Genomic DNA, 15,718 nt, shown 5'->3' with positions numbered 1-15,718 from the left:
TCATCAAACACAGTTACAGTGTTTAGTGTCTTTACCTGAAGAACAACCTGCAGTCTGTTTCAAACCAAAAGGACAGTTTCTACTGACTCAAAGATTTGATTTTGAATTGTCTATAATTATTGATTATTATTAATCAGTTTGGACTGAACCTAGCCTGTATTTAGACAACGAACTCTGTATTTTATAAACACAGATATTTATGTGTCAGGATACTGAAAATGATTGATTAGAATCTAAATGATGAAACGTTCAGAAGATCAATAAGTGAGAATATAAAACGGACTCCTCTTCATCAGACTCTTTTTAATCCCAGCTCATCACAGAGCGACTCTTTACAAACTCACTGATGTTCATCATCTGTTTAAATGTCCCACGCTCCGTTTAGACTCTTTCTAATGTCCCTCTTTTCTCCCCTATTAAACTGAAGTCTGATCCTGTGCAGTGTCCAATCAGTGAGTGATATACGAGAAGGGGGCGTGTCTGTCAGTGAAAAGACTTCCGTGAAGTCAGCTCTCGTGTCTCCTCGGTCATCGCTCCTCAGATCAGCCTCCTCTCTCCTCGATCCTCTCTCCTCCGTTCGCTATAAGAGCTTTGGGACGATCCTCAACATGGCGGCTTTGGAACTACTTCCTGTTCGGCCGAGGATCGAGGAGACAGCAAATAAGACACTTGGGATGTACCCAATGATCCTCAGTCACCATGCAGGCTATGCTAGCCATGCTAACATGCTAACAGGTGGACTGAAGACGAGCCCGCTCTGGAAAGTTTCTGTCACTGAGTTCATCACTTGATCTTCAGTGATTGAAATATTTGAGTGTTGTTCTGAACATCATTGTGATTTAAATACTTTTCTTAATAAAGTTTTTATTTACAGTGAAACTCATTCTGATCAAATCCATAAGAAGTTGTTGTAAGTCAATCAGCTGACTGTGTTCTTGGTTAATCAATGACTTGATGGACGTGTTTGAAGGTTGTTTTTAATCCTTTTATGATTCAAAGTCCTGCAGTGACGCCTCCTCTGATAAGATCAAACTTTATTGATGCTCGAGGATTAATTCAAATGTTTCAGCAGAACAAAGACAGAAAAGAGTTCAAATAAAAATGATAGAATTCATCAAATGACAACAAGATGATGACAGACTTTTTCACACAGTGATTCATGTCCCAGTTCCCGACTGTGCAGTGACGACATTCAGAAGATACAACTAGTTTAGTACTTCAGCTCATAGACGGATCAGAGCATGGGCAGAGAGGGGGAGGGCCCAGGACGCTGACCAATGGGAGACTTGGCCTTCACATTTACATATTTTTCTATATGAACACTTTCTGTGCTTAAATGAAAAATTGGACTAAATATGTTGTGGTTTCTCGGGGAAAGGGGCGATCGAGGAGAGAGAGAGAGCTGCAAACCACAGTCAGCTTTTTGTTGGTACCAGTTAGGGACAATCGACGAGAGAGAGAGAGAGCTACAAACCACAGTCATCTGTGTGTTGGTAGCAGTTAGGGGCAATCGAGGAGAGAGAGAGAGAGAGAGTCAGCTGGTTGTTGGTAGCAGTTTGGGGCGATCGAGGAGAGAGAGAGAGTCAGCTGGTTGTTGGTAGCAGTTAGGGGCGATCAAGGAGAGAGAGAGAGAGAGAGTCAGCTGGTTGTTGGTAGCAGTTAGGGGCGATCGAGGAGAGAGAGAGAGAGAGAGAGAGAGTCAGCTGGTTGTTGGTAGCAGTTTGGGGCGATCGAGGAGAGAGAGAGAGTCAGCTGGTTGTTGGTAGCAGTTTGGGGCGATCGAGGAGAGAGAGAGTCAGATGGTTGTTGGTAGCAGTTTGGGGCAATCGAGGAGAGAGAGAGAGTCAGCTGGTTGTTGGTAGCAGTTAGGGGCGATCGAGGAGAGAGAGAGAGTCAGCTGGTTGTTGGTAGCAGTTAGGGGCGATCGAGGAGAGAGAGAGAGAGAGTCAGCTGGTTGTTGGTAGCAGTTAGGGGCGATCGAGGAGAGAGAGAGAGTCAGCTGGTTGTTGGTAGCAGTTAGGGGCGATCGAGGAGAGAGAGAGAGAGAGAGTCAGCTGGTTGTTGGTAGCAGTTAGGGGCGATCGAGGAGAGAGAGAGAGAGAGAGAGTCAGCTGGTTGTTGGTAGCAGTTAGGGGCGATCGAGGAGAGAGAGAGAGAGAGTCAGTTGGTTGTTGGTAGCAGTTAGGGGCGATCGAGGAGAGAGAGAGAGAGAGAGTCAGCTGGTTGTTGGTAGCAGTTAGGGGCGATCGAGGAGAGAGAGAGAGAGAGTCAGTTGGTTGTTGGTAGCAGTTAGGGGCGATCGAGGAGAGAGAGAGAGAGAGAGAGTCAACTGGTTGTTGGTAGCAGTTAGGGGCGATCGAGGAGAGAGAGAGAGAGAGTCAGCTGGTTGTTGTTCCCAGTTAGGGGCGATCGAGGAGAGAGAGAGAGAGAGAGAGAGTCAGCTGGTTGTTGGTAGCAGTTGGAGCTACAAAGTGATCTCAAAGGAAGGAAAGAAGAATGTGTTTGATCTATCATACAGTGTGTATGTGCAATATTTGAGAGTGTAGGAGAAGCAGGTATGATGATGAAGGTGAAGCAGTTAGATGTGCTGTTTGTAGACTGACAGTGATGATGATGATGATGATGATGATGATGATGATGATGATGATGATGAAGGTGTGTCCTCCACAGGTGAAGCTCTTTGACTGGATGTGACTCCAGCAGCTGAACTGGGTCAGTGTTGCCATAGTGACAGAGGTCAGCTCTTCCAGCAGGGGGCGCTCTGCTATGGATCAGTGTGAGGACACAGAGGAGGGAGTCCCTCCCTCTAAAACCTCTCTGTGTGAGGAGCAGGAAGCTCTGAGGTGAGATCACCATCTCTAACTGTCCATCTCTTCTCTTCTCGATGTCACAGCATCCCTCCACCTTCATCACTCCATCATCATCATCATCATCATCATCATCAGTGTCTCAGCTGCTGCTCACAGTAACTAATAATGTAGTGTGTTTGTATCAGGATGCAGGACCAGAGAGCAGACTGTCCTGGACCCAGCTGTGTGTCCATGAAGAGTGACCGGTCTATGGGTCGTTTTATTCACTTTACAGATGGACGTGGTGCTGATGGAAGGTAGGAATTAAAAATTTTAAAAAATTTAAACATGAGTTGCTGCTTCTTTAAAATCAGGCTGTATTAGTTCTTCTCAGCTCTGACTTTTATTAACTCTGCATTATTCTTTGTCTCAGCTGATGGTAAACATGTTTTTAAGCAGACGTAGCAGAATCAGTTTTAATGCTAGCACGACAACGTTGATATCATATGAATGAACAGTTTACAATGAATCTGTTGATATCAGACATGTTACTGCAGCTCGCTGGGAAAGACGCCAACTATCGCTCCAAAGTGGACTCTTTTTTACCGTCATGTAATATTTGTATAAAACAAGGTTGTTTGAAATCGTATGAAAGGCTTTTATACGATACTTTAATACAAAAAACACAAATATGATCCAGATGAGACAGGTGAGAGAGAGTCGTCCTCATGGATCAAGAGTGGAGACTAAACTTTATAATGACTCAAAGATCATTGATGACGTTGTGCTCTGATCACAGACTGTAAGCAGGCTCTGATGGAAACACGTCACTTTACTGGGACAGACATGTACAGTCAGGACCGTTTGACCCCAGTCAGGCAGACACCATCAGATCCAGTGTGTACATGGATCCTGATCCCAACAACAGTCAGGACCGTTTGACCCCAGTCAGGCAGACACCATCAGATCCAGTGTGTACATGGATCCTGATCCCAACAACAGTCAGGACCGTTTGACCCCAGTCAGGCAGACACCATCAGATCCAGTGTGTACATGGATCCTGATCCCAACAACAGTCAGGACCGTTTGACCCCAGTCAGGCAGACACCATCAGATCCAGTGTGTACATGGATCCTGATCCCAACAACAGTCAGGACCATTTGACCCCAGTCAGGTAGACACCATTAGATCCAGTGTGTACATGGATCCTGATCCCAACAACAGCATGAACCCCCCTCTCCATCAGAATGAGCCTGATCGGATCAGTCTGTTCTGATTGACATGTTTACATGCTGCGTTTTTATTCAGATTATTTGTGTCCATGTAACCGCAGCAGCTGTTGGCTGTATTCTGAGTGAGATACTGTTCTAATAGAAACAGAACTGTGGAGAACTTCAGCTCTGCCTCCTGATTACTGATGATCCATCTGCTAGTTTGAACTGGAACAATCTGATTAAAGATGATCTTTGTTCATGAAGCAGCTGTTTGTTTGTATCAGGATGCAGGACCAGAGACCAGACTCTCCTGGACCCAGCTGTGTGTCCATGAAGAGTGACCAGTCTATGGGTCGTCCTATTAACTTTAAAGATGAACGTGGTGTTGATGGAAGGTAAGAATTAAAAATCCAGTGAATGTTCTGACTCTGTGGTTCAAAGACTCATATCTTGGCTCAGAGCTTCATCATATATGACCCATTGTTTTCTTGTGTAATATGTCCTGTCACAGAGTTCAACAGGAGAGCTCCCAGGTTCACAGAGATCCATCAGACCAGCAGGATCTAACAGACCTGGACTCCATCTTTATGGTGTGTTATTTCATAAACTACCATGACAAGAATGTAATGCTAAGTTATTGTTGTGTTTAGAGCAGCTGACCTTCAGACTGACACATGAACCACCTGTTGAGTTCTACCACTTTATAGGAAATATCCAGTGTCTCCTTCTGTTCCAGCTGCTGGAGGAGAACATCGTCACCTTTGTGAAGAACGAGCTGAAGAGAGTCCAGAGGGTTCTGAGTCCAGATTACCCAGAATGCTTAGAGAGTCAGAGTGAGGATGAAGAGCAGAGGAGAAGCTGTAAAGAGGCATTTTTGAAGATCACTCTCCACTTCCTGAGGAGAATGAAGCAGGAGGAGCTGGCTGACTGTCTGCAGAGCAGTAAGAACATCTGAACAGATTTCATATTTTAGAAAAAGGACAAAGAGGTTTAAACTCAGATAGTCATGTGATCTATATCAGGATCTGTTCATTGATCTCAGTTCTGTCTTTATTCAGGAACAGTAACTGCAGAGTGCCGGCGTAAACTGAAATCTAACCTGAAGGAGAAGTTCCAGTGTGTGTTTGAGGGGATCGCTAAAGCAGGACACCCAACCCTTCTGAACCAGATCTACACAGAGCTCTTCATCACAGAGGGAGGGACTGGAGAGGTCAATGAGGAACACGAGGTCAGACAGATTGAAACAGCATCCAGGAAACCAGACAGAGCAGAAACAACCATCAGACAAGAAGACATCTTTAAAGCCTCACCTGGAAGAGATGAACCAATCAGAAGAGTGATGACAAAGGGAGTGGCTGGCATCGGGAAAACAGTCTTAACACAGAAGTTCACTCTGGACTGGGCTGAAGACAAAGCCAACCAGGACATACACTTCACATTTCCATTCACTTTCAGAGAGCTGAATGTGCTGAAAGAGAAAAAGTTCAGCTTAGTGGAACTTGTTCATCACTTCTTTCCTGAAACCAAAGAAGCAGGAATCTGCAGGTCTGAAGAGTTCCAGGTGGTGTTCATCTTTGACGGTCTGGATGAGTGTCGACTTCCTCTGGACTTTAAAAACAACCAGACCCTGACCGATGTCACAGAGTCCACCTCAGTGGATGTGCTGCTGACAAACCTCATCAGGGGGAAACTGCTTCCCTCTGCTCGCCTCTGGATAACCACACGACCTGCAGCAGCCAATCAGATCCCTCCTGAGTGTGTTGACATGGTGACAGAGGTCAGAGGGTTCACTGACCCACAGAAGGACGAGTACTTCAGGAAGAGATTCAGAGATGAGAAACAGGCAGGAAGGATCATCTCCCACATCAAGACATCCAGAAGCCTCCACATCATGTGCCACATCCCAGTCTTCTGCTGGATCACTGCTACAGTTCTGGAGGATGTGCTGAAGACCAGAGAGGGAGGAGAGCTGCCCAAGACCCTGACTGAGATGTACATCCACTTCCTGGTGGTTCAGTCCAAACTGAAGAACATCAAGTATGATGGAGGAGCTGAGACAGATCCACACTGGAATAAAAAGAGCAGGAAGATGATTAAGACTCTGGGAAAACTGGCTTTTGAGCAGCTGCAGAAAGGAAACCTGATCTTCTATGAGTCAGACCTGACAGAGTGTGGCATCGATATCAGAGCAGCCTCAGTGTACTCAGGAGTGTTCACACAGATCTTTAAAGAGGAGAGAGGACTGTACCAGGACAAGGTGTTCTGCTTCATCCATCTGAGTGTTCAGGAGTTTCTGGCTGCTCTTCATGTCCATCTGACCTTCATCAAGTCTGGAGTCAATCTGATGTCAGAAAAACAAACAACATCCTGGTGGTCTAAAGTATTCAGAGAAAACCCTGACCCAACACTTTTAAACAAGAGCGCTGTGGACCAGGCCTTACAGAGTCCACATGGACACCTGGACTTGTTCCTCCGCTTCCTCCTCGGTCTTTCTCTAGAGACCAATCAGAGTCACCTACGAGGTCTGCTGACACACACAGGAAGTGGCTCACAGACCAATCAGAAAACAGCCGAGTACATCAAGAAGAAGATCAGTGAGGACCTGTCTGCAGAGAAAAGCATCAATCTGTTCCACTGTCTGAATGAACTGAATGATCGTTCTCTAGTGAAGGAGATCCAACAGTCCCTGAGATCAGGACGTCTCTCCACAGATCAACTGTCTCCTGCTCAGTGGTCAGCTCTGGTCTTCATCTTACTGTCCTCAGAAAAAGATCTGGATGTGTTTGACCTGAAGAAATACTCTGCTTCAGAGGAGGCTCTTCTGAAGCTGCTGCCTGTGATCAAAGCTTCAAACAAAGCTCTGTACGTGCTCACATAACTATCCAGGTTAAATGTAGTTCTCTTTATTCAGAAATAACAACTATGGTTTGTAATTGTTTTCATTTGTTTTCTTCTGAATCCTCTTCAGGCTGAGTGTCTGTCAGCTCTCAAAGAGAAGCTGTAAAGCTCTGTCCTCAGTCCTCAGCTCCCAGTCCTCTAGTCTGAGAGAGCTGGACCTGAGCAACAACAACCTGCAGGATTCAGGAGTGAAGCTGCTGTCTGCTGGACTGAAGAGTCCTCTCTGTAGACTGGACACTCTCAGGTTAGTGTGCAGCTGATACAGATTGTTCCCAGCAGAGTAAATGTTGATCAGTATCAGATTATAAAGTTGTCTCTGTTCAGCTGCCTGGTTATGTCTGGATGTTACTGGTAAAACAGCTGAGAATGGACCTGTGTGTGTGTGTGTGTGTGTGTGTGTGTGTGTGTGTGTGTGTGTGTGTGTGTGTGTGGTGGGGGGGGTCTGAAGAGGCTGGATCACAGTCTGAAACTCCTGCACAACTTGTCAATAATGAAGTTGAACACTAGAAGCCAGAGGCTGAATTTCTGTTAGACAGTGTTTACACTGGTCTCCAGTCTGTTTCCGTGCAGATGAGTTGTGATGGCGGCGGCGGTTCCCAGAGGATGAGCAGGATCGGTGTGTTCTCTGTGGAGCGAGGCGATCTCCGTGGTTGTCCTGTTCAGAGAGAGATATGAGAAATAGCTGAACTGTCAGCTCTACAGAAGACGTGTAGAACTATATTTTAATGCGACATGAACTATATCCATATTAAAGATATTGTCTTACATCATGTTTGAATATATATCCATATATCTTAAAAACTGGATATATCTCCCAGCCCTAATCTGCCACCAAGACAAGACACGCCCAGTTACATCTCTAATATTTCTCTGACTTTGATCACTGTTGGAAATATTTGATGTAATGTAAATACTCAACAATAAAAAGATATATAACATGGGTTTAGTCCATTTGAAATGAATTCAGATATTTAAATTAGAGCTGAAACGATTCCTCCAATAACTTGATAACAAAAATTCATCGAGGAATTTTCGCTGCCTCGAGGTTTTGCTAAGTTTGTTTTTTTGCGTCATCAAAACTTTGCTATGAGTATAAAACATGTTTAATGTAGCTGCAGCTACCTGCTCCTCTGTCTGACACGCAGACATTTCAGCGCTAACACACACACACACACACACGAGCAATGACGAGCCGGCTCCTGTCGTTCACTTCAAAGAGCCGAGTCTTAGAGCCGACACATCACTACTCTGTAGTCTCTGTAGTCTGTGAGCGCGCTGAATGCACACAAGCAAATTTTCTCAATTTCCTGATCTGACAAAATGATTGAATCTGTGATTGATTCAACAGAACATAATGCTTTCTCAATTAAATGTAACAGATGTGTAGGCTACACAAAACACTATTTGTTATTTCAGCCATTAAAACATGGTTGGTTGAAACAAGCAGGCGTTACCATGGTAACTGCAAAGAAGCAGGTTTGTAGGGAAGACCCGAGACGAGTTAAAGCTTAATTAAACAAAAGCATGATTTATTCGATTAATCGATTCGGATATTCGATAGAATACTCGATTACTTGAATTTTCCTCGGGATCAATAAAGTATCTATCTATCTATCTATCTACTAAAATATTCGATAGCTGCAGCTCTAATTTAAATGTAAAGATTCTAATAAAATTCAACATATTGTACGTTCCAATCTAAGAATGATCAGGAAGTACAAAAACATGAATGAATCACTATGAAGTCCTTCAATGTGTGAATGAACAGATGATGATCACATCAGTGTGTTCATGTGGACAACATCACACATTCATGTATAAAGCTCACTGTCATCTACATTTACTTCTTTTATTCTTTATTCAGATTGATGGGCTGCAGTTTGTCAGAGATCAGCTGTTCTTCTCTGGCCTCAGCTCTGAAGTCCAACCCCTCCCATCTCAGAGAGCTGGAGCTGAGCTGGAACCAGAACCTGCAGGATTCAGGAGTGAAGCTGCTGTGTGATTATCTGCAGAGTCCAAACTGCAGACTGGAGACTCTGAGGTCAGATCACTGACTGTAATATAGATATGAATATAATAGAAACTGTGTTGACTGTGTTTGAATTTCACCCATTCTTCAGAATTGGGAAACATCATGTCCCAGACAAACAAACTTAAAAATACCACTTACAAATGAACTTATTCCTTTTTTTTTATGAAAATCCCTTTAAAAGATTTTTATGATGAAACTAATTTGAAATCCCAAATGTTGGTTCTGATTTCTTTGTTTCATGTCTAAACCTGCCCGATGGCAGAAAACAATTTAAAACTTTAAACTATTTAAAAACGAGTCAAACTCTTCAAACTATAAAACCTTCTGATACTAAAGGTGTAAAATACTATTATAGTCATCAACACTTTAAAATGTTGTTTTTAGGAACATTTGGACCTGTTAAAGTTGTGTCCCAGATTTGAGTCAACTCTGTCAGACTTTTACAGAAACATCAAATAATCAGACATAAAAAGAGGTGAGCTACAACATGAAGGACCCCCGTCTTATTCCTGCTTTTAAAAAGGGGGGGATGCTGTTCAAACATGGTTCACATTTTGATTTGTTGAGAACATGATGAAATGATTTTACTATCAGCTGTGTCTCTACTCGGGCTGTAACGCTACACAAACATCTGGGTTGGGTACGGTTCTCACTTCTGAAGATTGGGTTGGGTACATTTTGGGTCCAGTAAGGGACCTGATGCAACACTTTCTTTTTCTTTATCAGGAACATTTACAACTTCCCTTTCACACATTGTCTTAAGTTCAGCATGGACAGTTCAGACTTCACCTGCTCAGGTTTCTTTTACATGACATTTTAAATGAAACATTCAAAAATAACATCAAATCAAATATACTTATAACCAAAAGAGTCTCCAATCAATGAAAGAAATGAATGAAATAAAATCATCCATATAGCCTATAGTATATATAAAAAGATGTGTTTTAAATGACAGAGACAAACACTGACACCTTTCTGTTTATGAAGTCAGCACTTTTTAGAGCACAAAATAAAGCTGGGACAGTTTCATCTCACAACTATTCATATTTCCCTCTGTCAATATAAGAAGCTGTAAAAACACAAAGTCCCATTCTGCATGTAATCCACTGTAATAAAAACAGCAGTGGTGTTTGTTATGTCTTTGGCCCGTTCAGAATTATTATCAAGAGGCTGTTTAAATGCAAAGGAGACTTGGCTTTGCTCCACACTCTCTTTGTTCCTGCTTGCAGTGATGTTCACGTTGGCGTGCTATCTTTTTAACTGCTTTAATAAGTTGGACGTGTTGTCAACGTACCCGACAGCTTCACTGCTGTCACTCCTGTGAGCGCTCGCTACACTTGAATTGTGCACTGGCACACAGATTTTAGCCCAGGCTTTCTGTCATGAAAAAGACTTTTGGTTCAAGGCTTTAAAAGCATCAGATCCCGACAACAGACGGGTTCAAATCAAGATTGAAATGAAAAAAGTCCTGAGAAGAGTGGAGAGTGACAGCAGGGCACGAGGACAACAGAAGGGAGAAGAGAAGTTTCAGCCACAGTGGCAGACAGCTGGAGCTGGAACACGCTGCAGCTACATTTCTACTTAGATTAAAGACTAGATCCTGGTAAAGATCAAGGTTATTCACAAAGCATGTCAGTCCTTAAGAGAGCTCCTAAAGTCCAAATGTAAGGATGAAGAGTTTCTCCCTCAGAGAAGAAAGGAGGAGAGAAAGGTGACAGCTCTATCACAGCCTCATATTAATATCAAATAGATTCAGTCCACTCTTACAGTTACCAGCATGCTGAACAAACACTTTAGCATCACAATGCTTCAAGACTTCATTGTTGACTGTTATTTTAACATGGGTTTAGTCCATTTGAAATGAATTCAGATATTTAAATGTAAAGATTCTAATAAAATTCAACATATTGTACGTTTCAATCTAAGAATGATCAGGAAGTACAAAAACATGAATGAATCACTATGAAGTCCTTCAATGTGTGAATGAACAGATGATGATCATATCAGTGTGTTCATGTGGACAACATCACACATTCATGTATAAAGCTCACTGTCATCTACATTTACTTCTTTTATTCTTTATTCAGATTGTGGGACTGCAGGTTGTCAGAGATCAGCTGTTCTTCTCTGGTCTCAGCTCTGAAGTCCAACCCCTCCTATCTCAGAGAGCTGGACCTGAACTACAACAACCTGCAGGATTCAGGAGTGAAGCTGCTGTGTGATTATCTGCAGAGTCCAAACTGCAGACTGGAGACTCTAAGGTCAGATCACTGACTGTGTCATTCATTTGAATCATTTCAATCCACATCCTCCATTGTTGCACATTTCAGGATTTATATATTTTCAGGATTTGTCTGAATTTAAATCTCTGGATATTTAATGATTTAGGAGATTTCTTATTCTTGAAGTTTCTGAATAATTTAGAGATTTGATGTGAAAATGTTTTTGTGACTCTGTGAAGTAAAGTTGAACAAGGTGCACATGAAGCCTCTGGTTTCCTCTGGTTCTGTGAAGAAGTGAAATCATGAAGACTTGTAATTGAATAATGTGTGATTTGATAAATGTAGTAACATCACAGAGCTGACTGAGATCAGCAGCCTGTTCTTCATCTGTGCACATGAACAGCTGGATGAATGTTGAGCTGACATTTGGAGGATTTAGATTTAGTGAATACACAATCAGAAATGATCCTCTAATCATTTAGAGAAAACTTGATTCATCAGGACAAAGTGATGTTGAGATACTCATCACAACCTGAACACATGTGACTGGATTACACATTATTTTTATTCTTCTTTTATTCTTTATTCAGATTGGAGCGCTGCAGTTTGTCAGAGATCAGCTGTTCTTCTCTGGCCTCAGCTCTGAAGTCCAACCCCTCCCATCTCAGAGAGCTGGACCTGACCTCCAACAAGCTGCAGGATTCAGACGTGAAGCTGCTGTGTGATCTTCAGAAGAATCCAAACTATGGACTGAAGACTCTGAGGTCAGTCTCTCAGTGTTCTTTAGTAAACCCTCCACATATCAGCTCATACATATATTTACATTCTTGTTGTTTGTTGTTGGAGAAATCCTTTTCTTGGTTCTCTGCTACAAAGAGAGCTCAACATACTCAGGGTTTGTTTTCTGTGATCTGGCTTCACTAACCCTGACAGAAGAGATGGTGCTGAACACTCACATGAAGCTGGTGATGATCCTGAGAAGTCAACCCAGAGTTTCATAAAAGGGGCGGAGCTATCTTCATATAACCTATCACAATATCTAACAGACTGTGAACAAACGATATGAATCATATGAAGAAGTTGAAGACAAACAGGCTCAAAGACTAAAGTTACACAGCTGCAGGAACAAATGCAGGAAGGACAACTGACAGAAACAAAGAAACATCAGAGAGGATTCATGTCCAAACTACGCCGTCTTCTATTTTCCTCCCATGGTTAGTTGACCTTTGACCTGACTATAATAAGTCCTGTTTCTTCTCTGAACTGAATGTGTTGCTCTGACTCTTTAAAGTGGAGAGGAGAACAGTCGGCTGTCAGAGCTGGTAGGACAGAACAACACTGTGTGTGTCTGAGTGTGTGTGGACGTGAAGCTCTCATAACTCAGTGTAAACTCACCCTCAGACACCAACATGAAACCGTTCAGTGTTAAAGTCCAAAGGTGGAGTGGGGGCGGAGCTTAGTTACAGCGCTGTGGGGGAATCTGATGACTCACAGCTGATGAAAATGATTTCTGTCCTCTCTCTTCTTCTCTCATTAGCTGGAGATGATCTCTGTGAGTGATCAGGACTCTGGTGGAGCAGAGAGGAGCAGCTGATGATCCACAGAGGAGGAACCTCCACCATCTTGTGTGTGGAGAAGCTCTGCAAGCTGAGGAGAGCTTCATCCATCAGGGACTGACAGAGGAATCAGCTCACACTTCATTTCAGTCATATGTCTTTTTTTAAATTTTATTTGTAATCACACATATTCAGAGACATTTGTACAGTACAGTCATTTGTGCTTAAACAATAGAGTGATTCCTCTTTTTATGATTTTGTGCTTTAACACAGAACAAAATAAATCCGATGTAAGAGATGAGATGATCTCCCACTGAAAAGAAAAACAAAGAGAAAAACAAAGTATACAGGGGTTCATAACTAAAGGAAAAGCTGTTGAAAGAAAAAATGGGAGTTTAGGGGAGATATAGGATTTTCATTTTATCCAGAGATCCTCAAATGAGTTTTTGTGAAGCTTCAGAGAACAAGTGATCTGTGTCATTGAATAGATTCCATGAACTACATGGTAGCAGTCTTCCACTGGTGGAGGAACATTTCTTTGTTATGGCCTTTCTGCCAGCAATGCTCAGGCTTCCAAATGAGTATTTGGTTTAGTGGATGAATGCAGGTTAGCAAGGAAGACTTGGTCCCATTCCTGGGTAACATCTGACTTTAAAGACATCTGTTGGTTCTCTGTGGATCTCAAAGCAGAAGCTGTGTTTTTTAGGACAGAACAGGTGGTAGTGATTTGCTTCCTGTGAGCCACAATTCCTCCAGCAGCTAGAAGAGTCTATGGGTACATCTCAGTTCCCTTCATTGCATCCAAGTGTCCTCCACTTGTGTCTTAGTCCCTCCCAGCAGAGATGCACAGAGATATTGTCTGTCAGTAAAAAGTCTTGGGTAAAGTCAGCTCTCTCCTCAGATCTCCCTCCTCTCTCCTTCTTTCAGTATAAGAGCTTTGGGACCATCCTTAACACGGCCGGTCTAGAACTACGTGGGGTTGGGCCCAGGAGCCAGGAGATAGCACTGAAGAGAAGTGAGATAGAGTCTGTGTCATGAGATTTCTGAACAGCTTTAATAAAGTATCTAATCAGACTCTTCCAACCCAATGTTCTCCATGAGATGGAGCTTGTGATCTTCCACTCAAACTCACAGTATTTTCCCAAAAGCTTCTTCACAGATGTGGAAGTCAGTTTCCTTTTCCCATATGTGTTTGATGTAGGTGGTATGTTCTCTGTGTTCCTCTTGTAGCCCTCTATACAACCTGCAAATGATTTGAATCCCAGAGTCCCCTCTATAGGCAGCTATGAAAACTTGTATGAGATTATTGTCAAAGACTTTTTCAGTCTCTGTCATCAAACTGTTTAAATGGTGGCGTATTTGAAGAAATCTTGAAGCAAAGAGTCTTTTCAGTGTTTGGAAATGTTTGCTGGTTATAAAAAGAAGAGTAAGAGGAGAGGCCTTGTTTGGTCCATCTCTTGTAAGGAACATCCAGTTTGTTGGGGGTGAAGTCGGGGTCATGCCAGCACCACCTCAGTATCTTTATTTCATCAGACAGGCCAGTCCTGCTGATAATACTGAACCATGTTTTCAGGGATCCATTCATCCAGCTATTCCCTTTATCCAGGAGCTTTTCAATCAATCGTTGATCCCCTAAACATGCCTGGATTGGGACGCTCTCTGACAACTTCTCTTCAGTAGTTTTCCATCTGGCTTGATAATCAGATCTGCGCCAGCAAACCAGAGTTCTCCACTGTGCAGATATATCATAATGTCTTAGAGCGCCCTTCTTCTTCTGCAGTTGAAGAGTTTGAAATCTTCTCCTTGGTCTTTTCCCTCGCCATATGTACCGTGATATTAGTCTATCCCACTCATTGAACTGTTTCTCTCTTCTTTCTATTGGAAGAGTCTGAAACAAACAGAAGATTCTGGACAAGATGTTCATTCTCACAGACTCCATCCTCCACTCCAAGCTTCATATTGGAATTCCATCTCCTTACATCCTCCTGTATTTGTGTCTTCAATAAAGTGGAGTTCATATAAATGAGTCAAAACTTTCAGGATGTTCACTCTCAAGTATTTTATTTGTGTTGTTTAAAGATGGGAAAGAAGTAAGCAATGCTTGAATTTATTGTTACTTTATCTGGCTCTGTTTCTTTTACCATATATCATATAACCACAATGTTCAACTTGTTTTTACTCTTTCTTTTATTAACATATAATCCATCCAGCAAATCCACCTCTTGTGCCTGGCTCATGTTTTATACCTTTAATATTATTGTCTTGAGTGGTGGCTTGGCTTAAAGCTTCAATAAAGATGGCCGACAGTAAAGGGCTTATTGGGCCTCCCCTCTGTCTAACTGACATGACTTTGATATGGCTCAGTTCACTTTGATTCTTGCACTTCTGAAGTGCTTGAATAGTCTGAATGAAGGTCTGCTGAAATCCAAAATGTTCTCCTACTCTTTAAAGAAAGTCCCAGTTGAGCCGATCGAAGGCTTTTACCGCATCAAGACTCAACAATACTGCCTGGAGTTTATTCTCATTGATATGTTCAATGAAATGTTGGGTGAATATTATGATGATAGTATGGTGATAATAAAACTGAATGAACTGAAGAATACACAGAGTATGTGTCTCTTTCTTTGTTTTTCAAGGACTGAGAACCGTACCCAACCCAAATGTTTGTGTAGCGTTACAGCCCGAGTAGAGACCCAGCTGTGTTAGTTCACTGATTTCACATACACAGGTACATGTGGAAAGGGCGACTCTTTTTGCAACATACTTAAATGACACAGATGTTTGGTCAGAGGTCGGTCAATGATGACTCACGCTCCGTCAATAAACTCATTTTTATTGTTTAGATGTAATCAAACGGTGGTCTTCTGTTTCTGATCATATTCGATTTATCCTGTATCAGTTTTGTAAAGTTTTCAATATTGTCATGATCTTGATGTCCTGTCTTGTCTTTAGTTGTCATGTTTTCAAAGTGTTTCCCTGTGTCCAAGTGTTTCTGATTGTTATATTT

At 42.4% G+C, this 15,718-nt stretch overlaps 1 protein-coding gene and 1 long non-coding RNA gene across 2 annotated transcripts; both read left to right on the top strand.

Annotated features, from left to right (window-relative positions):
• The first annotated feature begins 1,593 nt into the window (after window positions 1–1,593).
• On the top strand, window positions 1,594–2,045 carry LOC306818864. The gene is made up of 2 exons (XR_013778369.1): window positions 1,594–1,637; window positions 1,741–2,045. It is a non-coding gene; the product is annotated as an uncharacterized lncRNA (long non-coding RNA).
• A 2,473-nt stretch (window positions 2,046–4,518) lies between these two features.
• Window positions 4,519–13,053, top strand: LOC306818855 (NACHT, LRR and PYD domains-containing protein 12-like). Its single transcript, XM_079336579.1, has 8 exons — window positions 4,519–4,593; window positions 4,740–4,944; window positions 5,062–6,865; window positions 6,972–7,145; window positions 8,766–8,942; window positions 11,021–11,194; window positions 11,746–11,919; window positions 12,693–13,053. Exons 1-8 carry the CDS (start codon window positions 4,591–4,593, stop codon window positions 12,700–12,702), a joined length of 2,721 nt encoding a protein of 906 aa, XP_079192705.1. The 5' UTR covers window positions 4,519–4,590; the 3' UTR covers window positions 12,703–13,053.
• The last annotated feature ends 2,665 nt before the right edge of the window (window positions 13,054–15,718 follow it).

Source organism: Symphodus melops (assembly GCF_947650265.1).
Source record: "Symphodus melops genome assembly, chromosome: 23".
Taxonomy (NCBI): domain Eukaryota; kingdom Metazoa; phylum Chordata; class Actinopteri; order Labriformes; family Labridae; genus Symphodus; species Symphodus melops.
This window is presented reverse-complemented; position numbering and strand designations above follow the sequence as displayed.